At 39.4% G+C, this 27,725-nt stretch overlaps 1 protein-coding gene across 1 annotated transcript; it reads left to right on the forward strand.

Annotated features, from left to right (window-relative positions):
- The first annotated feature begins 571 nt into the window (after window positions 1-571).
- Window positions 572-27,600, forward strand: LOC124256991. Its single transcript, XM_046690956.1, has 22 exons — window positions 572-675; window positions 965-1,219; window positions 3,888-4,017; window positions 5,319-5,511; window positions 6,422-7,088; window positions 7,725-7,889; window positions 8,271-8,277; window positions 9,096-9,210; window positions 11,783-11,983; window positions 14,044-14,080; window positions 14,899-15,051; window positions 15,742-15,855; window positions 15,999-16,043; window positions 16,586-16,758; window positions 17,663-17,858; window positions 22,027-22,146; window positions 22,793-22,947; window positions 23,674-23,793; window positions 24,119-24,233; window positions 24,752-24,845; window positions 24,981-27,346; window positions 27,478-27,600. Exons 1-21 carry the CDS (start codon window positions 642-644, stop codon window positions 25,114-25,116), a joined length of 3,225 nt encoding a protein of 1,074 aa, XP_046546912.1. The 5' UTR covers window positions 572-641; the 3' UTR covers window positions 25,117-27,346; window positions 27,478-27,600.
- Window positions 27,601-27,725: the final 125 nt, after the last annotated feature.

Genomic DNA, 27,725 nt, shown 5'->3' on the forward strand with positions numbered 1-27,725 from the left:
TTTAACTCCCTTCAAATAGCATGTGTTACACTGTATATGAAAGTCCCCACAACAATTCCTTCACTAACGGAAACAATTGGCTTTACCACTGCCTTAAACAGTATTATTGCTGCATCACATCTCGCTAAAGATTGACAGGTTTCTTTTGCAAGATATAAGGGGTGTTTAGAACGAATGTATATTGCAGCACAATTCGTTTCAATCGGGATGTTCTTGGCTTCGATTATGTTCCTGTAGCTGCGATTATTTTTTTGTTGCTTCGATTATATTCCTATTTATGTGATTATTTTCCTATTGCTGCGATTAAGCTCTCATTCAAACGAATATTTTCCTATTGCTTCGGATTTTTCCTGTTGAAATGAATATATTGCTATTGCTCTTTTATGTTTCTATTGCTTCTATTATGTTCTCGCCGCCTCTATTATTTTGCTGTTGCTTCGATTATTTTCCTATTGCTTGATTATCATCCTATTGCTGCGATTATTTTCCTTTGCTGTGATTATTTTCATATTGCTACGATTATGCTCTGCTTCCAACAAAGGCTTACGCGTTGTTCATTTGTTTTAGTGGACTGTAACTACGAACGTCCGTGTTTTCCGGGGAAATGTCAAGCTAACGGCGCCACCGTTGTCTGCAATTGCATGGACGACTTCGCCGGATCATTTTGCAAGGAGTGTAAGTGCAGCTGTTTCCAAAGGAAGAAGTATTCATGATATCTAAGAGATTCTCGACCAGTCTTCATCGGTTACAAAAAGGCTTATCAGAAATAAATGTCCCATGACGTTTAAACGAATGGTGTATATGCCATATCTAATTTTAGGATGGGATGTGTACATGTACGTCCTCGGAATCCTTCCTTCTGTTCCGCTCTTCTATCAAGAAAATGATGGCACGCTACATTGGCTTTCATTGTTTGTTAAATAATCAAAGTGCAGTATAATTTAAATCTGTATCTTTTACATAGTGAAACCTATCCAGGCACCGAAGGTAACACAGCTGCAAGCCAGCTTTTTATACCGTCGTGGACCGGAGGAAGTCTATGGCGTCATAGCGGACAGTTCAGGGAAGCAAGAACATGCCGGCGTATGGACAAACCTGAACCAGCTAAACAACCTCACTGTCACTGCCAGTGCGATGTCCGAATGTAGAGATCTTCCCGCACCCCCTGCTTATATTAGCGAATCACTTATTGGAATTGCCAGGGCCTATATTAGACTAGGTAAGCGATCAGATGGGCTCCCAGTTCCACGGAACTTAAAGCTGATGTTATGTATAGGAATACCACTGCTATGCCCGAAGGAGAGTTTTATTTAATTCATAACAGTTGGAACGTATTTATCTTCATTAATACGTTGTAAACTTGTAAACCTAAAACCTGCATCTCTAGACTCTACTTGCTGAGAGTGCAGTGACTGAGTGAGAATGGTTTTACCCAATATGATTTTTAGCAATATCCCAGCAATAAATTGGCAATCCGAGAATAATTGCTGATTAACAGACATAAAGAAGCAGCAGTTCTGCAAACGGTGATGTCCACATCTTGTCAGTGCGCCATTTTAGCATTCTACACACGTGTTATCAATGATTTGCTTACTGTCACATTGGTTTCATATCTGAGAAATTGTGGCTGAACCTTAAAAGACAGAAAGTAATTAGTTGTAAACTCCAGCATTATCACGGAGGGAGACAGATTATTTTATACTTATGCGAGGAATCGTACCCGGGTTGAGATATATACTTTATGTGTTATCTAAATAATCAGCATATCATAATATTTTTTTTTAAATGTTCAAACCCGGCACAAGTCATTGTCACTGACCGAAGTTCCTCATGGCATCCCCACCCGTGAAGGTCCGGGTTAGAATATTGGCCTTCAGTAACCCATGCTTATGGTAAGAGGCGACTAACGGGATCGGGTGGTCAGGCACGCTGACTTGGTTGACGAGTGTCATCGGTTCCCAATTGCGCAGATCGATGCTCATGCTGTTGATCACTGGATTGTCTTGTCCAGACTTGATTATTTACAGACCGCCGCCATATAGCTGGAATATAACTCACTCACTCACTCACTCATGGCATCCATGAAACATTTGAATATCATGATAGAGGTTATATGGTACCCATGAGAGTCCAGGACTGCCTGGCATAGTCGCCCCATGGTACCAGTCACCAATTGTGGCCTGGGGCAGATGCTGTGCTTGTTGGAGGTACTTTGGCTGTTGTATGCTTGATTGCAGACGTTGATCAATAGCATCCCATAATGGTTTGCTGAGGTTTCGATTTGGAGACCGTTAAGGCCATGACATCCACCTGACGAAGGGGCAAGAACTAGCCCAGAAACGTTGTGTAAAATAAATCAAGAAGTTGTTATCCATAAGATTTGTCTTGTATTACTACGCCAACTTCTAAATGCCTTTGAAGAATTTCGATGTTGTAGTTCCCCTAAAGAGCTATTGTTAGTCCTGTCTTGTGCGGCTGGCGCCTTTGAAAATGACGTTTCATTTAATAAGATAATGGTTAGGATGCGTGTCTGAAGAACTTCATCTGTGCAGTGTTGTGCCAAGTCTGTTTTTCTTGATCATATCCTTTATCATAACGTTCCACCCGACCTCTTCCGTCTGTACGAAGAAGCTTAAACGTGACCCGTCACGTAAACCAAACACGTCTCCATCGCTGCTGTGACCATACTCTGTGTCCATGACACCATTAACGTCGCAGCCAACGACACCGATCAGTCACGCCTCGAACGGGTCGTCTCGGGGAAATACCAGTGGCACGTATAGGCTGTTTGCAGTGAAAACGTACCTATGAATTTCACTCTTAACAAAAAGGTAAATCGAATAAAGTGAAAACAAGATTGCGAATCCTAATAATTTTACCTTACCAATTGAATATTCAAATCTCAGAATTTTATTCAACTTAGGATGAAAGTTGTTTAACAAACGATCATAGTTTCAAATCGCTATTATTGGTTTGCATTACAAGGGGGTATGCACTTTAAATGAAACACCGAGAACAAGTAGTGTTGGTTTAAGTTAACGCCCATCACGTACAGCACGTGCATTTGTTTCACTGTTCCATCTACTGCGCTCATCCCCTTGTAATACAAACCAATAATAGCGATTTGAATTTATGATCGTTTGTTAAACAACTTTCATCCTAAGTTGAATAAAATTCTGAGAATAAAATGTGCTTGTGTCAAGGTAAAATTATGAGGATTCGCAATCTTAATTTCACTTAAATTGATTTACTTTTAAGTTTAAAGTGAAATTCATTGGCACGTTTTCACTGCAAACAGACTATAGACGGTTCCTCACTGTTTTGGCTGAAATCATACGCAATCCTGTTGTTGCGGATAGCTGTAGAGGTGGCCGTGGTAACTCTATAACGTAAGTGACCAACCCGTATGAGCCCGCAGTTGTGACAAGAGGTCGGCCGCATCTGTGTCGGTCTCGTCTTGTTGGTGTGTTTGGTTGACATGCTCTCAACGTGGTTGCGTTTTTGCGTTCGTAGCAGGGCGTGGAGTCATCCAACAGATGACATTCCTTACCTTGTCAGCTTGATGAAGGGGTTAACCTCTTGGGTCATGTGGAAGAGACGTCCCATTTGGGATCAGAAGTTCCGTGGTTCGAATCCCATTACGGACTCGTAAATTTTATGGCCGCTACACGGTCACTCAGCTTTTTTTGGTATTTTTGGTATCATGCAGACATGAGAAAATCATATTTGCTATTTATTCTGTGAGTATCAGCTAAACTCCCTCAGACATTTCCCTTTTCATAGGCGTTTCTTTTTTGCCGAGTACAATTCAATGTGTGTTTATTCCAGGGAAAATGTTCATCTGTACTGTTTACGTCGTTTTATATTATGTTATATCCTCTACCAAGATGGCCCCGTTGTAGCATCCGCCCACAGCGACCACACGTGTGATAACACCATCGGTTCCGAGCACCCCAGGAATATAGTTACTTGCTCCTTCGGAAAACAGTACACCAGCCGATTAATTGATGGTGACAAGTAAGTAGAAAACAATTCGAATACACATGGGTTTTTTGTTTGTGCACTGCATAATACATACTATTTCGTATTTACTATGACAAATATACATGATCGGTAGGATTCAATAATACCCAAACCATTAGTACACGGATCTGTCTCGGCGAATAACTACAATGTTGCTAAAGCACCGCTTAGCAATTGTCACTCGCTCTCCTGATCCTATTGTGGTGAGGTGAGGTGAGGTGAAATTGGGTTTAACGTCGTGCTCTAGAATATTTCGCTCATATGACGACGTGCATGCATGTGTATGTGTATGTGCGGCTGCTTGTACTAGCCCAGACTAAAGCTGGTTGTATAGTGCCAGCCCACTGAGATACCATGCCGCAGTGGAGCATGAATACCCCACTCAGACACATTATACTGACTCCAAGCCGACCAGTCCTTGCTGTACCCATTAATGCCGAGCGCCAGGCAGGGACCAACAAGTACCATATTTTAACGTCTTTTGGTATGACGCGGTCGGGGATTGAACCCGCGACCTTCCGCTGTCCGGGCGGACGCTCTAACCACTACACCACGGAGGCGGTCTTGATCCTATTGTGGACATTAGAAGCATAATATCACTCTGTTTCGTTAAAAGTTTAAACTGTTCTGGCTTATAGTTCTTCTATAGTTAAGAAGGATACCTCGGAAGATTCTTTTTTTAAATTAAAAAATTAGGCTTATAGAACTTACATTTACTTTCTGTCGGTTGCACTTTCTATGGCCGCGCGTCTCTGTCTACTGAAACCCCTATTACATACCGATCCGTGACGATCTGGGTTAGAATAGGTCTTGAGCAACCCATGCTTGTCGTAAGAAGTGACTGATGGGATCTGGTGGTCGAGCTCACTTGGTTGGCACATGTCAACGTATCCCAGTTGCGCAGGTCGAAGCTCATGTTGTTGATCACTGGATTGTATGTTCCCGACTCTTTTTAATTACAGACCGCAGCCATGTAGCTGGAATATGACTGAGGGCGGCGTCATACAACACACAAACAAGGAAATCTATTACTTACTGCACGGTGCACATATCTCACTCACTCACTACAGTTAGACCCCGTTAACCCGTTAATCCTGCTACCCAGACAATTACTGTTGGAAATGTATGCATATGATCAGACTGACATTGTTTCGCAGAAAGGGTTAATTAATCAGGAAACGTAAACATCCCTCCCAATGCAACATAACTGCAAAGGGTACCATGCAGGTAACAGCATCTCAAGGTTACACATACTTTGGCATATAATCTGAAGACGGACTAATATTGTTCTCTAGATTGAAAATTACATTCCGGGTGACAAGTGGAGGCTACCGGAAGTTGTACGACACTGGAAAGCGACGCGTGACAGCTACGGAGAATTACCTAGGGACCGAGACAGTCAAGTCAGTGGCGTTTAACATAGACTTGGTGGAACCTGTTTACAGCGACCCAGACGCGGCTTTTCGAATCACTCCTGAATTTACAAAGGTATTTGAAGCAAATGTACTGTAAGTCCCCATGTTCCCTAGTATGGTGATCTACTTCAGTTGTTGGCAATCTATAGCCTGTTTTTATATTGTACTGTCATCTATAGTTAAACTGTTTTAGATTTTATTACTAGCTTTACATTCATATCTGTTATAATCTAGTTATTTACTGTCCTTCGTTGACAGTTTGCTTTCATAATTTACCATTAATTACTTTGTATAACAATTAATTGTTCTCGTCACGATATGGCTGAAATATTGCCAATAGTGACGATTAAGTTTATCTCACTCACTCACTCACTCACTCACTACAAAGGTATTTGTACAAGTAAATAACTTTGTTGAGATTTTAATGGGCATGATGCCGTCAATTTTGTGATCTTTAATGTAGACTTTGCGAAGAATATTTGCAGAAAAGCAAGGCGAAGCGGCTTTTCAAATCCACCCAGGATTTACTGGGGTATTTGAACTTGTACTGTACTGAATACCGTAACGGTTGTATTTGTGAATAACTGTTGTATTTTGCTTTGTTTCTTATGTACTGTTCATTACTGGGAAAACTAGTCAACTATTAACATCAAATAGAACGTTAAGGAAACGTAAAATGCGTTAGCATCAAATAACTTAACGTTGTGGCGACATAAAGGTGACGTATCACAACGTCATACCACAACGTTACCACAACGTTAACAGAACAACGTTATAACAACGACAGCATAACGTTGTGACAACGTGAAATTGTTCGCTGGGTACTGGCCCTATTGGCATACGAGTAGAGGGCAAAATATAATTCACAGATACATAAAATAACATATGTCATCTTAATCTTCGTCTTCCTGCAAGCTGGATTGGGAAGCTAATGCCCATAGAATCAAACAAAGCAAATAACACTGTCCTCTTTGTTATCACAGACCACCATCATTTTGAATTGGCATGGCTGGTCTGATGCTAATTCTGGAATGGACAAATACAAATGGGAAGTCTACAGACTTCAGCCTAGTAGCGGAGGAGCTCTGTCGGAGCTGGCGGGACCTGTAAATCATGGAGAAGTGCAACACACAGCTCCAATCTCCTTCCCCGTGCCCTTTCTTCCTGAAAAACCGGGGATGTATTCCTTCCTCCTTGAAGCTGTAGACAAGGCCAATAACTCTGTATACATGAGAAGGTTTGCACTGTGTGACAAAGAGTCATCTGTTACGACTGATCCAGACCATGCCCTGTACATATCGTCAGCAGTGCAAGACCATGGCTTCCAGTGGATAACTGATATTTCCAAACCACTAGTGATCATATGGCAGTATCACTTTCGTAATTACGTTCACGAGACTGGCAAATATCTCAACAAAATCCTGCCCCTCAAGAAACAGATTGTGAAAGACCCTCCAATCTACAAGCAAGTTATCGAAGCGAATGACGATAAGTATGAAAGAAGAACCACTGCGGCCATCCCCAATTCGAGAGGGATCGTGAGGTTTGAATGGACCCACGCTATCAATAAGACAGGGGGTAGAATTCAGCAGACGCCTCCCAACTGGGATGACATACCCGGCCTGAACACCTCTTTGCACTTACCTCCAGGTAAAATGTCACACGTATGCATGATTGTAAAAAGCCTGTAAAAAGCGTCACAACTGCAAATCTTTAAAATGAGGCACAACATTTTTGCAGGAGGGAATTGTACATGCACCTGAATAGAATATTGTCATCAAATGTAAATTATTTTGTTTTTTCGCATTATGCAAACGGAAGGACAAATTATCTTGGACAAGAAATATACCGATTTTGTAACTACCAAATCAGCTATTCATATTTAATTTCTTGTGACGATATGGCTGAAATATTGCCCTTGAGACGTAACGGTTTAACTGCCTCACTCAGTCACCCAAAGTCAGCTATAAATATCCAGGTAAATATTATGCTGACTGTTTTCAGAGAAGAATTGCTTTTCATTCATAATTTTAAATCTTACGATGCCGTTGTGTACTGAACCTCGATAACGATATTTCTCCTAGTATATCATTTCCGTTGCAGTTGTGTACTGAACCTCGATAATGATATTTCTCCTAGTATATCATATCCGTTGCAGTGGTGTACTGAACCTCGATAATGATATTTCGCCTAGTATATCATCTCCTTTGCAGGTGTTCGACTGACATTAACGCTATAAAACGTAATGATTATCAAGTACATGCCACTTATTTTTCTTGGTTTCAGAAAACGTTACCAGCGGGAGCACCATTACTGTATGGATAAGAGCCAGGGACATCCTCGACAATAAGAAAGTGGACTCGACAAGTGTAACCTATGACTTCACGAAGCCGCAGTTTAGTAAGATGACATTCCTTCAAAACGAGATATCAGACATCCCTTCAGTTCAGGGTAAGCATTATAATGGAACAACGTTCCCACACATTGTTTAATTATTCCAGTAAAACTGTCAACCAGGTCATATTAACTAGACATTGTCTGTTATCTCAATATTTACAGTATGTGTTTATGCTTGTTGTTATATGACTACCTACATATATAAATATATATAAACCCTTACTACTGTTTGAGCTTTTGCACAATTAACGTAATGCCTCCTTCGGTAAGTGTGACGTGTCAATTTTCAGGTTGAAACAATAAATCTGTACACAAGAGAGATAATTTGGTGTGAAACTATTAAACAAAGAACTGTTTAATAAACAATTGTATCATAAATATCTATGTTTACAAAATCATAACAAGTTACTGTTAAGTAGTGACAATACCCAATAGAATGGAGGTACCAAAATGTTAGTACGATTACAAAGGTGGTGTAAAATATATAGCTATAAAGAGTGTGAATATTCACCTGTCAGTAACAGTGGAAAAGCTTCAAGTTACGCCTAGGTGAATATCGATGATAAAAATCTGATAGTCACACTACCACTAGAAAACGACATCCGCCTCCCCTAAATAGCCCTCGCAATCGTCTCCCCTATATATAGTCTTTAAAACGTCTCCCCTATGTAGTCTTTAACATCTGTTCCCCTATAAAGTCTTTAAAACGTCTCCCTTACATAGCCTTTAAAAGCGCCTCCCCGTGTATAGTCTTCAAGATGTCTGCCCTATATACTATAAAGTCTATAAAAACGTCTGCCCTATATACTATAAAGTCTATAAAAACGTCTGCCCTATATACTATAAAGTCTATAAAAACGTCTGCCCTATATACTATAAAGTCTATGAAAACGTCTCCCTTTATATAGCCTTTCCTTCTTTAAAACGTCTCCCTTACATAGCCTTATAAAGTCTTTAAAACGTCTGCACTATATACTATTATAAAACTTTATATAGTCTTCTTTAAAAAGAAAGATTTGAACATGAAAGATTTGAGAGCACAGTTGTCTCCAAAACATCTAAATATAGCTACGTCCACCCACTGTTTCCTTCATTAAATATTACTGACAACTGACCAATAAAACACAGTGTTAAGTACTTTTACTGATTTTTTTACAGAATCCGTGTTATACAATTCCAGTGTTTAACAATAGCGTTCACTGCCATATAACAAACGTTTTCATGATAGGTTTGTGTATGTTGTGTATCATGTGTTTTCAGATTAGAGTTGATGGTGCAGGACCCCGAGAGTGGTATTCATCACGTGGAGGTCAAAGTCACGCAGGTTGGCGGCAACGTACTGACGAAGAGGAATTTGACTGTAGAAGCCGTTTCTGTAAGGTTTTTTTTAATCACAGCCGCAAGTTTCCACGTAATTTCCAGTCATTCCAGTTAAGAAATAGGGACATGGTATTGCTAAACATCAAACTGCTGAAGTTGGGGAAAATTGATACTCATTCTCTTAGGAGCTAGATTTAATTGACGTTTAATACCAGTACCTCACTAGCTTTTTAAAATGAAAGAAGAAAGAAAGAAGTTTGAATTGCTTACAATGGTGTTTCGTTGATTGTACCAAAACAGTGCAAAATAAACCCCCGGCCTAAAGAAATGTAATCACTTTAAAATTGAAACTACAAAAAACCAAAACAATTCACCTGCAATCAATATCACATGAAAACACATCGCCGCAACGCAACAATGGGTTTTCCACTTAGAACTAAGGCATGCAATGCATGCTTTTGTCCTGATATAGTTTGCATGTTTTTCGCGCAGAGCGAACCAAATACCAAACGGGTATAAAACCAATGCTAAAGTGTTCATGCTATTACAAAAACACAAAAAGAATGGCTCGATTAACTTTGCGACAACAAGAATGGGCGATCGGAATGATCGAAATGGGAGTCTACCACACCAACGTTGCAAGAACGCGTGGCTGTCATCGCGTCAACGTCACTAAAATCCTGCAGCCCCATCATAGAATTACAAAATGTATTTCAATTCACCAAATCACGTTTAGCCTTTAGTTAATTGACCAACATTGATTCCCTACGGGACATTGTGACTTTAACAGGTGACTAAATAATATATACCATATAAAAAGTAGGGATTTTCCATTTTGCGAGGATACCACTAGCCTATGCCAATGCCAATGCATATGAGAAAAAGTAATATATACGAATACAGATGAAATATTTCCAAAGGAATGGTATAGATTGTCACATTTTCCTTACGTTTTCTTCATCGTCTGTTTTCTCCTTGGCTTCATCATTTGCATTTTATCAATCTTGTAAATCCAATATCCCCTACTTTTTTTATAATGGTATAAGTTGAATTCTAATTCAACTTAGTATGTAACACGAGTTCTGATTGGTCAATGCCATAAATTTCCGACCGTATAATCAGCATATACGGTCGCAATTTGAAAACCGATTCACCGAAACCTTTGAATGTATCCCTACACTATTGGGGGTAACGCTGTTTCGCAGGACATTGTCATTTGCAGAAGCCATTGGTCAATTAACTTCCCTATCCAGCTAAAATGGGTGGAATTTGTGTTAAAAAAGACAAAACAGTATCATAAATTTAATTTTAAGTTCAAACAACTTACTCGCAACGGGCTGTTGACCCAACACTGTTAGATCATGAAACAAAGTTTATGACGTCATTATGGAGCGTGACGTCACCTGCTATGACGTCATTTGACAACAGAACTGATAATGGCCCGTAGTTGAGGAATCAGCGGGCCGCTCATTTCTGTAACTAGAGGGCGGTTTCATCATAATACAGTCCATTTTATCTATAATACTATGATCTATTCATCATTGTCAAATTTAGTCTGTGTGCACATAATAAACGTGTGTAGTTTGAACAGGGAACTACTTTCTCTGGCGATGGTGTAAGTTGAAGGAGTGATATGATTAACCTTTGACCTAGAGGAACTTTGACCTGGTTTAAATAATGAATTTCTTTCACGAAAAAACAGCGTAAAACGAGTTGAATTAGAATGGGGATAACTGTACTGTGTTTGACGAATTGGGGACGTATACCGGTGGTTATATAGCCGCAAATTTAACGTTATATCGGCTCCGCTTACGCGTCGCCGATATAACTAAATTTGCGGCTATATAACCACCGGTATACGTCCCCAATTCGTCAAACACAGTACAGTTATCCCCTAAATATACAGCAGATTTTATGAGCACATGACAGAACTAAAACACTTGAGAATGTTTAAGTATTTAACTGACGTGCTTAATATTGATCCCTAACGTGTTGTAGTGTGACTGCACAGTGACTGAGGTTGTGAGATTGGTGTACCGTAACATAGACTAAAGGTTAGTCAATGAAAAGCTAAGAATTCGGGTCTGGTGATATACAAATTCAACCCTGTTCCAGAACGAAACAATCTCAATCAAGTAATATACTGAACCACAGCTATAACTAGGTTATCTTTCAGATGAATGAAATTTATATGAAATCCGGGCCAGATTGGCAATTGCTGATATAACTCACCTACAGGTAACCCCAAAACCCGAGGCTACTTTAACCAACTTTCACTACGAGGCAAATAAACCAATTGCCAACACAACTTACCTATAGGAAACCACAAACCTGAGGATCATTAATCCAACTTGTAATAAGAGGCAAATATAACCAATTACCAAAAAAGATTACAACAGGTAATCCATAAACCTGAGAATATTTCAACCTACTTGTAATATTTCTGTGACTTTTTAAAATATTATTCGCATTTTACTCCTAAACAGTAACACGCAAAACATCATCTATAGGTATATTTAAACAAAATTAACTAAGCCTTAGTCCATGCTACAGTATCCTTCACTGTGGATTGATTCCTTTGTCTCCATGAGATTCTGCGATATCATTGATCATATTTGTTCTTCCAGATTCTTGCATGCTTAAGTAAGCCAAACAGTTGTTATTGTCCAAAAGCCCTGAACACGTGTTATAGACGAGTCTACAAAATTTACATCAGCAACTGCTGGCTGATGGTGGCCAAGGAGGATCTCGAATCAGCTAACATTAAGCTGGAGGTGGACGTGGTCAACAGAGCGGGACTGAGGACGCCTATCCCCAGAGCACACACGGTGAGTAATTTATTGAAAAATACAACATATGTTGAATTTAGTCTCTACACAGGCAAAATGAATTTAGCGCCATGTTAGAGGAGGATTTCAAGGTTTTGTCCCCGTTATACTGCCACCGCCGTCGTTAAGTTTCAGACCACGAGGTACTTTGACATCTCAGAGATTTTGTATTGTGATTAGCTTCATTAAACAAGAGACCGTACATGTTAGGGTACAAGGGTTTATTTACCCTGAGTGCGAATAGGTTTTTTATGCATGTACTAATTGTATTGTTTGAATGTGTAATGGCAAGTGGTGATAATCGTGTTGTATCAGAGACGTTACGGTTACAAATTAGGGACCGTTCATAATTAAGGGGCGGGGCTGGGTGTGAGGTGGTGGTGATGAATTTAAGTGGTAGGGAGTCACCCATTTTGTTCCGGAGAGGTAGGGGGGTCATCAATTTTGTACACATGTACGGGGGTGGGGATGGATCAGCAATAATAATAATAATAATTTATGTTTAAAAATGGGAGGGGGTGGTCATTGATATTGTACATGAGGGGGTCACTTACTTTGTACATAAACTTTTTGGGTGGGGGGAAATTGTACATGATTCTCCTTAATATTCATTATCATCCCACCCCCCACTCCACCCCAAGCCATAATTTATGACTGACTGACTGAGTTTGGTTTTACGCCGCTTTTAGCAATATTCCAGCAACATCACGGCGGGGAACACCAGAAATGGGCTTCACACATTGTACCCTTGTGGGGATTCGAGCCCCGGGTCTTCGGCGTGACGAGCCAACGCTTTAACCACTAGGCTACCCCACCGCCCCCATAATTTATGAACGTTCCCTTATCGCTTAGTGGCCATAACGGATCCACTGCCAATGTTGCCATGAGGTCGCCAGAAACGGTAATAACTAACTATCAAGGCATTGGAAAGTGATCCTGGATCAAAACGTGTCAAGACTCATATCAAAACCAGCGACGGTCATCCCATGTTAACTATTGAAGCCTTTCGGCAATAAGACAATTTGTAAGAGGAGGCACCAAACGTTAACAACGGGCCTTGAGATGACCCGCATGTATACGATTTCAAAACATTCAACTATCAACTCGTGCAACAGTAGCCTGATGATCATTCAGTAGGGCTGTAACGATGCATAGAACTATCGATGGATTGCAATTGTTGAGTCTCCGATAGCAATTAATCGATGGTAGAAACGAACAACTATCGATGCATCGATAGAATGTGAGTTTATCATTGGGTTTATGTTTTAACTGTTTACTTGATCTGGGCTTCAAGTTTCTTGTCAGTTATTACAAGAGACTTGTTTTTATTTCATTCAAACTATACATTCATTTGGGAAACCACTTCAAATGAGACAATTCAAGGAGAGAAAAAACTATTGCAATAGTTCCGCAATAGTTGGTCGCAATAAACTATCGCTATCGCAATGGTATGTTGCAATAGCTGTTTCTCCCTCAATAGTCACCTCTACTATTCAGTAAGCTACTATTCACAGTTTGTTAAACCCATAGGCAATATACGCATTCAAGTAAATCACACACATCAGTTTGTGACATACCACACACTCTACATCATGCATAGTTCTGCATGTGCAAACTATAGGATACATTTGAGTGTGGGGATTTTGAAGAATCCCCGTTCTTATGCTTACTTGTCCAAATACTTGGTATTAACTTTTATGTTTCATTATTCCTATTTTTAAGAGTATTTTATGAAGAGGCATTGGGTCGGGCCCTTCTGCATAAGACAACATAGGGTTAAATATATCAGTGGTAGGCAGTATTGATGTCAGCTATCACCTGGTTTGATGAAGGCAGATACGTCATGATACGTTGTTACTGGTGGGAGATGGGTTTTTTTAGGGTATTTCGGAAAAGGTCGCAGGCTCTAGTTTCGCTTTAATATGCAACCACATTTCCATTTATGTCATATAACGATATATAACGCAACTTCATAGCGGATTCAGTTGCATTCTCGACTTCCCTGGGAGATTCCAGAAACTTGGCGACGTAGGTCTTTAGTGACATGTTTCTGTTCATAGGTGAGGAACCTCATGGAAATTAATGGGACATCAGCATGTAAGTGATTCAGTGTTGATTGGCTTAACATGTTAACAATTAATTAGCAACATCGATTTAACGTGACAGGCAACTTAACTTAATATCCACTTACCATTGAAGCAACTGATGCCCACAAACCGTTGTGTGGTATCCCCGATTGAAGTAATCCTGGTGGCCCGAACAAGGACATGTTATTTCCCGCACAAACTAGATTTTTAAAGCGTCACATCGACAATAGTTCAATCATATCGTGACGAGAACACTTTAATTTATATCAATATTAAAATCAATAAAATTAGAACGTAAAAAAACTGTTAATCGAAGCACAGTTAATTTGAAGAATGCTTATTTTAAAAAAAAATGTATTTAGAACTGACAAGGGTATTCTGCCCCACAATGTTATCAAACTGAATTGTTTGCTGGTCTAATCGTTAAGGACGGGACATTTTAAATAGTTGAGGACGGGACGTTTCATGTAAATACAGATTTGTTATGACACTTTCGTTTCTGGGCACAACTGCTTTTACACCCAATGGACTATTTGGTTCGGTGCGTTTCTTTTGCTAACTCGAAAAGTCGATTAATAAAGGTAAAGGGAGTAAATTCGAAAACGAACAGTTTCAGAAAAGCAGACATCGTATTGGCTCAAGAGCCCAGACATTCCTCATTTTTGTAAAGAAAACAACATTTTATGTTAACGTCATATTATTCTGACCAGTCGAGGTGACGTTTTGATCCATTGGTTTGTACTAATAGAAGACCACGCGACGTGACCAAGTAGAGACACTCGAATGACTGCGCTTTTGCGAACATCAGATGTATTCATTGTTCATCAGATTTTGGGCCCATGAACGTGAAAGTTGAGAGGGTGACTGACACAACGGCCAATGTGTCGTGGACACACGCCCCCAGCTGCCATGAGCGCACATTTGTAACAGTTACATATGAATCCGAGTCGGTGGCACCAGCGACAGTTCAACTGTACAAAGGTAAGCGTCCCGGTTCAGAATCTGAGCCCAAAAGCCTTATGTGTAATGAATCAGCGTTTGAAATAACTGCCTGTCCGACCGCCTGGGATGGGTTATTTTCAACACGGACTGCCAGATTGTCAAATTCACCTGCCCGACGGTCGGATTAAAATTTAGACATGTATATGAAAATATTTTGTGGATATTTCATACCCTGATGTATTGTAAAGATCTACAGCTCTTGGTCTGTGAGAATGCATGACATTGATGACCTGGATGGTTGCGTTCTTTCAGTCACCAGTTCTAGACTGGATTTATTACATGTCGATGTGACACAGCCAATATGGAGATTGTTTATATGGTTGACTCTGTTAATACCCAAACCTGTGAGCGTAAGAGTAAAAGCTTGCTGCCTGTCATTTGAACGTGAAATTTCACATCATATCTACGTATCCCAGGCCCTCTTCCTACCTCTTTGTTTCACTTTCTTTTCCTTTATTCGTTCCGTTGATGATTATTCATGACAGGATAACTTATGTCACCATGCACACACTTAACTAAAGTCATAAAAGCTACCTCGCAATTTGAGCAAAGATCCATCAATGTTCTTGTATTATGGCTATAACGTACGCGTGCAGTAAATGAAAGTTTGTTATAAACAGAGTATATATTCTTCATCATTCAAATAAACTTGACTTCGACTCTTCAAAGATGCAACATACCAACTCTTGAAGGGTCTCGAACCTGGCGAAACCTACACGGTCAAGGTCACAGCAGACTACGGGGACATCAAGAGTCCACCCAAATCTGCTTTCTTTACTGTGGGTAAGTCTAATGTAATATGTTTCAGCAATAGTTTATAAACTATGATATCGTTTTACATAGAGCATATATTCAATGGCAAAATATCGATTCATTTGAAAAGTCCTCTTTTTCTATTTGACTGACCTTATCCCTAACCGTTTCAGAGGATACAGGTTTAGGTGCTGGGGCTATAGCGGGTATCGTTGTTGGTGAGTATAAAGACTGGGAATATCCATCCATCCATCGTGTCGATAATATTAATGTGCCAAAAAGAAATATGTATAAAACATAAAATGGAAGTTTCGCGGGTATGTGGGAATTCGAGTTGGAATAAGTGCCCAGCCTATGATAGCTAAACAGGGGGTCTTTTCACGAAGCAGCCTTTAGTAAGGTTAAACTTAACTCCCATTGTTTAACACTGCAGGTTATCTTATTAACTTACGATCAGCTAAGTGCTTTGTGAAAGGAGGCCCAGGCAAATACATACATCTCCGCAAATACTACTGAAGTCTCCTTCCTCCTAGCCCTCATTCGACTCTAGCAAGCAGAAACATATTTTGTTATCATAATTACAACATTCAAACCCAAAGCTTTTAATTTTTATTGTAGTAGACATGCGGATGATACCTCACAGTACAATCTATCGGGGCATACACCGTGAATACTGGGATAGGGGTGGCATTGACGTTAAATGAAATTTATAAAAAACATTTCAAACGTACATCCTGTATTGATTGTGTTTTGTTACCAGTGATGATACTAATCCTAGCAGTCGTTGTCGTGGGATTGTTCATGTGGAGAACGGGCAAGATGGCGGCGTTGATAAATCGACGTCAGAGCGTATACAGGGAACGTCAGAAACCGGTTACTGGGAGAATCAACAATGACCTGCACCGGCCTAGGAAAGGCACAGTGTGCTATCATGTAGGTTTCATCTGTCATCGGAATGTTAAGGCAACCTTTTCAGAGAGGGAGAGTGAGATTTATGTGTATCGACGTCTTGGATATTTACCGAGGTCCTATATTTCAAACTATCGCTTAATCAAGGAACACGAGACGTAGATCGAGGACGTTTACCTACATTTTTGATAAACATGAAAACGAATATGGGATTTGAACCCATGATAAACGGATCATGACATGAATAAGCGTTGCAACTCTATACAACAATTTTACAGTAAACAGGGAAAGCTGATTTAACAATTTACAAGTATATAAACCATCAGACTGAAAGAACTAAAACGAGGTGAATTGTCTAGCAGTTATAGTCATACATGTGAGTTCTCATCGGATGTTATTATATGACGTTGCTCGTCGTATTAATCACCTGTTTGTCTCGTCCAGACGCGAACAATGGCTAATGTTGCTTAGTAAAAACAAAGGCTTAGTCTTGAAAAATGGAAAGCAACAGATAATTTTCAGATTGACAGTTGACTAGATGCGTGCACAAACGACAGGCGTATCAGTTATATTAATTAAATAAACCCACGGCCTAGAATTGGTCTTCAGCAGCCCATGCATGTCGTAAGAGGTGACTAACGGGACAGGGTGGTCAGGCTCGCTGAACTGGTTGACACGTTCCATTGTATCCCATTTGCGTAAGATGCGCATGCTGTTGATCACTGTATTGTCTGGTCCAGATTCGATTATTTACAGACCGCTGCCATATAGCTGGAATATTGCTGAGTTGGGTGTTAAAAAACACACAAAATGACATGAAAAATGAAACTTACACAAGACACCCTTTACGTTTACTAACACTCAACGTTGGCAAGCAAAGTTTCTTTTTCACTCAGTTTGTGATTTATACTATGCATTTTCACTTCAGAACAAAACATACGATATCAACGACGACATCTATGTGTACGGCAGCATGTCGTTCACGACGGAGCAGCCTTGGTACATCCGCAAAGAGGACATGACGTTGATGGAGGAGATTCAAACTGGCCGGTTTGCGCGGATCTACAAGGCTTCTCAAAAGACTGGAAGAACATCGAGCGACATGGTAGCCAAAGTGTTGAAAGGTGAGATATGCAAATGGACAGTCAGTGTCTGCGTTCCTGTACAAACAACAGATTTGGGTGGTAGTAAGGTATGGGTGTTTCTATTTCCCTTTTTGTGTTGCTGTTGAGGTTCGGGATTTTTCGCTGTGTTGGGGGTCGATAACAATTAGAAACTGGGCGTTTAATCGCACACTCTGTGTTAGTATCAACGGGTTCCGTCCCTTGGCTTTGCAGGATACAGTGACCATTTGCATAAACACTCCCTAAGACGCTCCCTAATTGATCGTTCTTCAAGTTCCGTCCCTTTTGGAGTGCCAGTATACAGTGACGATTTCCCTAGACTGTTCCTAAATCTAATTCTTAGTTCTTCAACTTCATAATGATGTTTTTCCAAATATTTCCAACCAAAGCAAAATCAAGCCATTTTGGGCACCATCAATGCGCAAACGTGAATGGGATATTTATATTAAAGGTCACTTGCAACGTAAAACACAACTTTGCAGATTCTGATACCTTTCAATATGGACTTACAGATACAAATCTCCAAAATGCAAATTCAACTTATAAAGTTGAAACATAAGGCGATGAAAAAAACTCCGCGAAATCGGAGATCAAACGATTCACTCAATTCACCCCAGCTTGGGGTGAAAACTGGTTTCAACAGCTGTGCTGTGCTGCGCTGGGCTGCGCTCATAGCGCATGCGCAGTGAATAGGTTCGCGCAGCTTGGAAGCGGGATGTCCGGATTATAAGGTCGTGAGCAGGGGTAGTCTAATCAAAACAAATAGTAAATAATCTACTCGTTTCATAAACGAACTTTGTTAGGATCTAGATCTACTCAGCTATGTGTCAACCAGTGAGGCGTTCGACTTTTCAAGACGGAAAACCTTCGCTGGCGGTGAGTACTCGGTGAAGGCTTTGATGTGAGCTTTTTTTCTAATGTTTTGTTGATATTTCACAGGCGCGAGCTTTTTATATCTTATGACAGTAGATTACCAATGTAACTGTTTATATAATTTCATTTGTCTATTTCACCACACGTTCTTCTTACCGAGTCACTTTCTAAGTTCGATACTTAAAAGCAATGTCATTACTTAGCGTTGACAGAATGTCTACCTGTGATATAGATATGTCTTTGTCACAGACCAAACTCAATGTCTGTTTTATTGACACCTATCTGTCTGCCTGCCTGTCTGCTAATGACAATATACAATACACAACTTCGATCACTGACCACATGCAATTTGAACTTAACACCTATCAGGCTATACACCTTAAACAAAAAGCATTGATTTATGGCTTGAGCACCCGAGTTCGGCCTCTGTCACATTATGTAATTACAAAGAGAGACAGGTGTGATACTTGTACACATGACATGTTATGATGTCTGTTGATTGCAAAAAGTTATACACAAAAAACGAGCATGTATTTACAAAACCCAACATCTCTGTATACACACCACAATGTGCCGTGAGGACATCGGCAAATGAACCAGCCAATGAAAGGCTCCGTTACACTTGAGTGCACACCCACCCGCTCTGACTGGGTTCGGTATCCCCGGTGCTTCGTTTCGAGGGAAGTAAACCCAAGTTCAAAATATTGCACTTTTGATTTGCGATTGTACGCTTATAATTTTGTTTATGTTTTTCATAATCAGCAATGTATATTATATGTCATGGATAAGTGATAATTGTGTTTTAATTATGTTTGATTTTTTGGTTGCATGTGACCTTTAAGAGTTTTATATTTTGTTTTAATAAAACAGAAGTCAGAAATACCCAAAACAGACATTTAAACTGCATATGTGACCCACCCTGGAATACAGGAGGAACATGTCAAGACAAGTGATCACTGTTATATTCTTTCAAAAGCGAACACTCCCCCAACCTCATAGAGTACATACATGTATATGTCCTTGGACACGTGCGCAACGGATTACATATTAATAAAGTTCACACAGATTTAAACCTGGTTCAGGGCTTGGAACTACTTAGCAGTGACAACGTGGCCTTGTTCTAGGAACATGACATTAATAATCCAAACACCATTTAAATAAATTTCTACTTGTAGTTTAATGAGGGAAATATTTACAACATAAATATTTCTACAAGAGAAATTCAGTTTTACATTCAGTTTATCAATGATTTGCCATATGTGTTGATTTGTACAAAAGACAATCAAAGTATAATAATGAACCCTAAATTCCTTACTGAATGGTAGAATGTTTTCATAAGTACTCAAAACAATTGTTATTCTACTTTCAGGAACGAGTTTTGAGCCTTGTAATCAACACCGTAACCATATTCATCCATACACCGGTTATCTGACTTTGATGCATAAATATGTATAGTGAAGAAGTTTTACGTATGCTTCATTGCCTGGCTTATTCCGGTTACGCTAAATTGTCAAAATCATGTCCATATCATTACCAAACGATTTAGACATTGAGGAAAAGTAATAATACACCCTTAAAATACATTTACAGTGACGTACTGGTGATATACACACTCTAACACACAATAGCCCCTTTTGCCACTGGCGGGAAAAAACACAGCAAGACAGCGTTATAACCAAATCGCTAAAGTTACAGTAAACACAGTTTCAGGCTTCATAACTTATATACATTTGTGTTGATCAACATGTGGCGTGAAAAGATATATTAATGTGGATGCAATAAAGTCATAATTACCTGGAATATAGGAGTAAATGTCAAGAAAATTTATCACTGTTTTATTCTTCAAAAAGCGAACATGACAGGGACATTCTTCAGCCAGTCAGCGGCCTGGATTTCCATCCATGCAGTTACTTCCCCTAGACCATGGACTAGTGAATTTCTATCAATGTGGCTGTCCGAGAGTTACTTCTCCTACACCGTTGACAAAGTGAACATATTCCGATATGAAAAAAATCATTAAATATGCTTAAACCTTTTATTACCTAAAAAAATCATGATATATATATATATATATATATATATATATATATATATATATATATATATATATATCACTGAATATCGTCACAAATATATATATATATATATATATATATATATATATAAAACAAAAAATAACACTGTCAATCTGGCCTATGTTTCAACGCACAACCCTGCTAATCCTGAACTTTTCATATCATAAGACAAAATGTTATATATATATATATATATATATCGTGATGCAACTAAAGACTTTAATGTGCATGTCATGGACATTATATGACCATGACAATGGCACCATTGATACGTCATAAGTGACGTCATTTATCTGTTACGGTTGTGGGACATTTCCGCTTCGAATCCTGCCGGAAATGGAATGGAATTGGAATAAACATTTTCTATATATATATATAAGTGATGAGAATACCGAGCGTACAGTAGTACATATATAAGAAGTTTATGAAATAAACATATATAAGAAGTTTGGTGAAATAAACACACGACACGGATTATTTCATAAACTTCTTCTTATATATATATATATTCTTATTATATATACTTATTTATATATATATATATATATATATATATATATATATATATAAAGTTAGTTATGAAATAATCACACGACACGGATCTTCTCCAACATGTTCCACTATTATCTTCAGGGAGAAGTCTTCTCCCTGAAGATAATAGTGAAACATGTTGGAGAAGATCCGTGTCGTGTGATTATTTCATAAACTTCTTATATACGTACTACTGTACGCTCGGTATTCTCATCACTTATATATATATATATAGAAAATGTTTATTCCATTTCCATTCCATTTCCGGCAGGATTCGAAGCGGAAATGTCCCACAACCGTAACAGATAAATGACGTCACTTATGACGTATCAATGGTGCCATTGTCATGGTAATATAATGTCCATGACATGCACATTAAAGTCTTTAGTTGCATCACGATATATATATATATATATATGCGATATTCGACAGTGACCAAACATGATCATATTCTCACATATACCCATGTTGTATTGTTGAGCTACAGTGCTGACATCGTGTGTTCGTAATTCCAGAGAGTATTTCCGACTTTCACGGAAGTACCAATCTTGAAGGTCACGGTCTCCATAGCCCTACAATCCGAACTACGACATAACAACCAGATGAAACTCAAAATAGATACTTGAAACTTAACACTTAGTATGTCACGCACTGAGCGATGAATCATTAAACAACCATTTTGATTACAGACACTCCAGATGAAGACAACAGCTTACTGATGATGGCCAAGATCAACTTCGCTGCAACGCAGGTTGGGGAACACCGCAATGTGCTGAAGTTTATCGGTGCTGTTGTCAACAACGATGCTCGTAAGTAGTGAGTGAGTGAGTGAGCGAGAGCGAGTATGGTTTTAGGCCGCTTTTAGCAATGTTCAAGCAATGCAACGGCGGGAAACGCCGAAATGAGCTTCACACATTGTACCCATGTGGGGAATCGAACCCGGGTCTTCGGCGTGATGAGCAAACGCTTTAACCACTAGGCTACCCCATCGCGCCTGCTCGTAGGTAAAGGCTAACTACATCTGTAAGTCTCAATAAAGAATCCTTCGTAACAATATATATCGGTAAACCAGCCTCGGGTCCATACAACATACTTCCATCTGCTATAGGGTAATTATATTTTAAGTTTGAGTGAACGAGTGAGTGAGGGGGAGCTGATTTGTGAGAGAAAGGGTTCCGCATGCAGAAGCTCATTCCTGGTGACCAAAAGCGGCTAAAACCTTTTTCACTAAACGGATATAGCTGAAAATATTTCAGAATGTCATAACATAAATTAGTACGACCTTTATGATTTACGTGACGGGCTGATGAATTCGTTTTCTGGACATGATGGTCTGAACGCATTTGTATAGAGAATTCAGAACTGTCGACACGGATTGACAAATAGAACGTTCGCCTGACTCAAACATACTTGCTAAGTATAATGTTTGAAAGTAACCGATGATTTCTCATCCAGTGGGCCCCGTAATGGTGATAGAGTACTGTGAGAACGGACAAATGGACAAATGGTTGAAAAACCAGAGAAATGGCGTCAACGTGGACATCTTAGAGACGATTCAGAAATTCGGATTGGGTGTTGCAAGAGGAATGGAATACCTTGCCAGTAAAGGGGTATGTCATATGTATACCTGTTAAAATTAATCTAATAAACCACTGGTTCTCGAATTCGTATATGTGTAAATGTGCTGTTTCCGGTTCCATGTTAAACCCCTCATGGGGAGTTGCTTCCACAACCGAGCATTTTTGAACAGTGTAATCTGTTGTGTGTTTCAATTCTTAAATCAGGGGCAGGTAAGTACAATTGTTTGACAACCCAACACCGAAGTTGTCTTTAACCTTCCACATCCGGGAAGATATGAGGCAGAATTGGTTCGTAAGAAGCGTCCAACGTGAACAGGTGATAATTCCCGCTGACTTGGCTAACGTATGTCGTATCCCAATTGCTATTGATTAGTGGATTATCTGACGAATGTTGCCCCCCATATACTGATGAGTGCTGTGTTAAGCAACAACCAAACCTTACCCGTGGTGATTCTCCCTCACCAATCAGTCTTTTGTGTCATTCAGCCAACCTGAGCAAAATGTTTTGATCAAATCATCATAATTGTTTCAAGATATTGTATAACCCGTGCATATGTTACGTTTTAAAAATGACGTGTGGTGCAGCAGGTTCACTTCCACTCTGAGAGATGAGCTCAAATGGACAGACTTGACGAAGAGTGGGTCTAGATTCGCCATTAGTAATGCCTTGGTGATCAGGAATGATGGTGCATAGCGTTCTGAAGAGGTGTATTTGATTACTATGTGCATAATAAGTTCAACATCGATGTATTTTAGATTACCCACAGGAAGCTGGCTGCTCGAAATTGCCTCTTGACCTTCACAAATGAGGTGAAGGTCGCTGGCTTCGGACCATCTCGCTTGGATGATGCCACTGAAGATGATAACTCCAAAGGGGTAAACGTTTAAGAATATTTATTTCTATTTATTTTTTCGGTTTGGTTTGGTTTACACTGCAAAAACACACACAAAAAGGAATTTCTTAAAAGGAAAATTATCATCTTACACAGAATGGGACGACCAGTCACGTCACAGAGCTTGCCAATCAAATCCTCAAATTTGTATTCCTGTATGACAAGTATTGTGGCGTGGGGGACATTGGTGGACTTAAACATTTCATTTGGCTGTGTCATAATCGTGTACGCATCAATAGGAATGCGAAATATGGGTGACATATGCCTCAATAACGACACTGTAGCTTATGAATGAACACTTATTTTAGGATCGAATTCCCGTGAAGTGGACGGCGCCAGAGTGTCTTCAATCTCTGAAAGGAGCCAATGAGAAGAGTGACATCTGGTCCTTTGGAATCACTATGTGGGAGATCTTCAGCATGGGTAGGTCTCAAAATATGAAAATTGTCCATCTGGATTCTTGATAAGTTTAATTTCTCTTCATGGTGTACTGCTTGACGCTGCAACAGTTCAGTGTATAAGGGCGGCAGGAAAATAAGCCAGTGACTGATATTATGAGCAATAATTACAGTTCAATGTGTCGCCACTCACCAAGAGCATTAATTACTGAGTTTTTTCTGGAAGGTAACTTTCTTGCTGATTTGTTTCTTTATGCATGAATCAGAATTTCCGCTCTCATAGGCAAACTCAAAACAAGGCTAATGGCAAGGAAGTTTTACTTAAACTTTCAGATATGTCGTGTGTTTGATAATCACTAATAGATAGTCCTTCGATACTAATTTTTCGACACTAATAATAAAGTAGCTCACCGGGTCCTCGTGCTGTGTCAGGCATATAAACTCACTTACAGTGGCAAAGATTGAGCATTATATCTCCACCTCTCTAGTCTCTACGGACCAATGGTTCTTAATTGCCTGACACACTCATATATACCTGAACAGGAATGACGCCCTATTCAGACATCCGCAGCAGAGATCTAGCTGTCAAAATCAGGAATGGTTTCAGACTTCCCAGACCAGAATACGCTGAGGATATGTGAGTAGCACTTTTCTGGTATTCGTCCATGTCCATCATTCATGAAACATAAGACCATTTCTTAAAATGAAATGCATTGTTGGTTAAATAGACCTGCAACCTACATATGCTGGTACAATGTATTTTATGTTACAGCCATTACGACCTGATGAAACCTTGTTGGCAGCAGAGTCCCGACAAAAGACCTACGTTTTCGGAGGTTCTGGGAAAGCTCGAGGCGTCGTTCGGTCTCAGACCCACTTCCCAGGAAGTGTATTACTACTCCCAGTAACCGATTGATGCGAAGACACAGATTTACCTCCCTTTGACATTCGTGACCAACTCGTGTTATTCCGGGACAAGCGGAATAGCTTCCTGGAGGTTACGACAGGGGCGAGTGGTGACGAGTGTTCCTTTTGATTGCTTCACCATTTGTTACTAAGCTTTGGTGCCTTAAGGTTGTAACGTTTTAATGTTTTGATGCAGAGACCATATACCCAGGGACAGACTTCCGCAGCGTATTTTCAGTAACGATCAGTCTCACTCCCACTCTAACCATCAACCAAGTCTATTGCATTCATACTGTAACGTTTCTGTCAATTGTAATCAACTGTAACTGGAATCAACTGTAACGTTTCTGTCTTAAGCCATGTCTATTTACCTGGCTCCCCCATGCTGTTTCAGTCCTAATTCCCATTATACTGTGCAATCACTCCTTGTATATATGCCTTTCAATCCATATTCTGTTCATCACTTGCTGGGGCGATGGGGTAGCCCAGTGGTTAAAGCGATCGCTCTTCACGCAGAAGACGTGGGCACATTGTGTGAACCCATTTCTAGTGTCCACCGCCGTGATATTGCTGGAATATTGCTAAAAAATGAACTCACTCACTCACTCATCACTTGCTTGATAAGGGTAACAGAACCTACACCGAAACGTCGTTCTCGTCCATGTATTCTTCTCATTCCTCAACAAATCTCGCTGTTTTGCGAGCGAGAAAGTCGTTTTGTCTCATCAGTTATCCGTCTCGAGGTCCGCCCCTCGTTATGTGTTCTCTGTGTTGATGTAATTCTTTGATTTACATTTTACAGCATTTGAGCCCTAAAACTTATGTAATGATATCATATTTTATGTTGTACTGTTAACAATTCGCACCCAAACCACTCAGCAAATGAAGCATTGATTTGACAACAATCGAGCATTGAGTGTAACACAAGTGTGTCTTTTATGTATGACTCGATTAGTTGGTACATTATATACAATCGTTTTGAAAAATATGATGTCGCTGTTGTTAACCTGTTAAACCTTTTATTTCTTTTCTAAGAGAATAATAGCAATTTCATAGCATTTTTTTCTTCATACTTGATGGTATTATGAAAAGCATCTTCTGTCCCCGAAGAAACTGGAAAACTTAAGTTGCAAACCTACAGACCTGGTACCCCAAGATTTTCAGCTTGCTTGATATGCTTGATGTCTTGGAGAAAAAGTCAAATTCAACAAATTAAATTGTACTGTTTGTCCCTGCTTAAAAAATTATTGTAATTGATAAAGAAACAGATCAGCAAGGCCCCTATCTTACCATAATTATGTTTTATACCTTCAGAAAAAGCTGAACATATACAAGTATGGGTATTGCAAATTTACCATTTACCAGGCATATTGTAGATTATATGTAATAAGTCGACTTGAGTGTCCGAGATGAACATTATTCACGGAATCTCGTTTAAATATGTCAATAACGATATGTTTGAAATGTGTCATACGCTTCGATATCGTTTTAACAGTTTTATTGTGTTCAGAATATTGGGTTAATGCGATGCGGACCATAAATATTAGTAGAGGCAATCCAATCCTATAAGTGAGTTAGCATTATCATCTTATGATAATGGTGTGTGTAGCGTTTAAGCCCTATGAATCCGCTTGTGCTTCTTTGACTGTTGGAGCACATATTCAATAATTAAAGTAACATTATTATCATTTCAATATAATAATGCATACAGTGTTCCCCGTCGGGTGATGATTCGAATGTCTAGACATCAGCTATTAATTTTTAATATTAGCTATTAAATATTTTTTCCGATAATGAAGTTTGGGTTCACAGGAACCCGTTATCGCTATGTAGGTTAAACAAAGACCATAGATCTACACACACGTTATATATATGTTCTATTTATATATATGACATGTGTCTATGATCTATGTTTAACCTACATAGCGATAACGGGTTCCTGTGCACTGTCTGTACATGTGTGAAAAGCATAACCTATCATCGATTTTGTTTCATTGATTGACACATCTCTGTTTGAGACATAAGCCAAATTCCTTTGACAGTTAAATCTTTTCCGGGCTTCCAGATCACTTACAATAGCCCGCCGCCCGTGTGCTGTAATAATTAAGCTAAAGTGGTCAGTAGAAAATTTGCTACTGAAAGTGCTTGCTCCACGTCATATACAGATTGTCTTAAACTAAGTGCTTGTTCTACGTCATATACAGATTGTCTGAAACTAAGTGTTTGTTCTACGTCATATACAGATTGTTGAAAAAGCGCTTGTACTGCTTGTAAACTAAGTGTACGTCATATACAGATTGTCTGAAACTAAGTGCTTGTTCTACGTCATATACAGATTGTCTGAAACTAAGTGTTTGTTCTAGGTCATATACAGATTGTCTTAAACTAAGTGCTTGTTCTACGTCATATACAGATTGTACATGAAAAGCGTCACACCTTTTTTATTTCAAATACACAGTATTAAACATGCATGCTAATAAACCACAGATACAATTTAGTCTTTTCTATCAGCACTTTGGAAACGGAAACATTTCATTTGGACTTTAATTTCTTCTTTGAACGACATGGAACCTCGATTCAATGTACCTTCATGATCTCAGCAAACCTATAT

This window comes from Haliotis rubra, unplaced genomic scaffold, assembly GCF_003918875.1.
Source record: "Haliotis rubra isolate DU_JTF1 unplaced genomic scaffold, ASM391887v1 Scf647, whole genome shotgun sequence".
Classification (NCBI taxonomy): domain Eukaryota; kingdom Metazoa; phylum Mollusca; class Gastropoda; order Lepetellida; family Haliotidae; genus Haliotis; species Haliotis rubra.

Coding starts and splice junctions, on each gene's coding strand:
- LOC124256991 (XM_046690956.1), top strand. CDS start 642: ATGGACGACTTCGCCGGATCATTTTGCAAGGAGT. Junction 1,220..3,887: donor CAGGGCCTATATTAGACTAG/GTAAGCGATCAG, acceptor TCCTCTACCAAG/ATGGCCCCGTTGTAGCATCC. Junction 15,856..15,998: donor ATCTGCTTTCTTTACTGTGG/GTAAGTCTAATG, acceptor TAACCGTTTCAG/AGGATACAGGTTTAGGTGCT.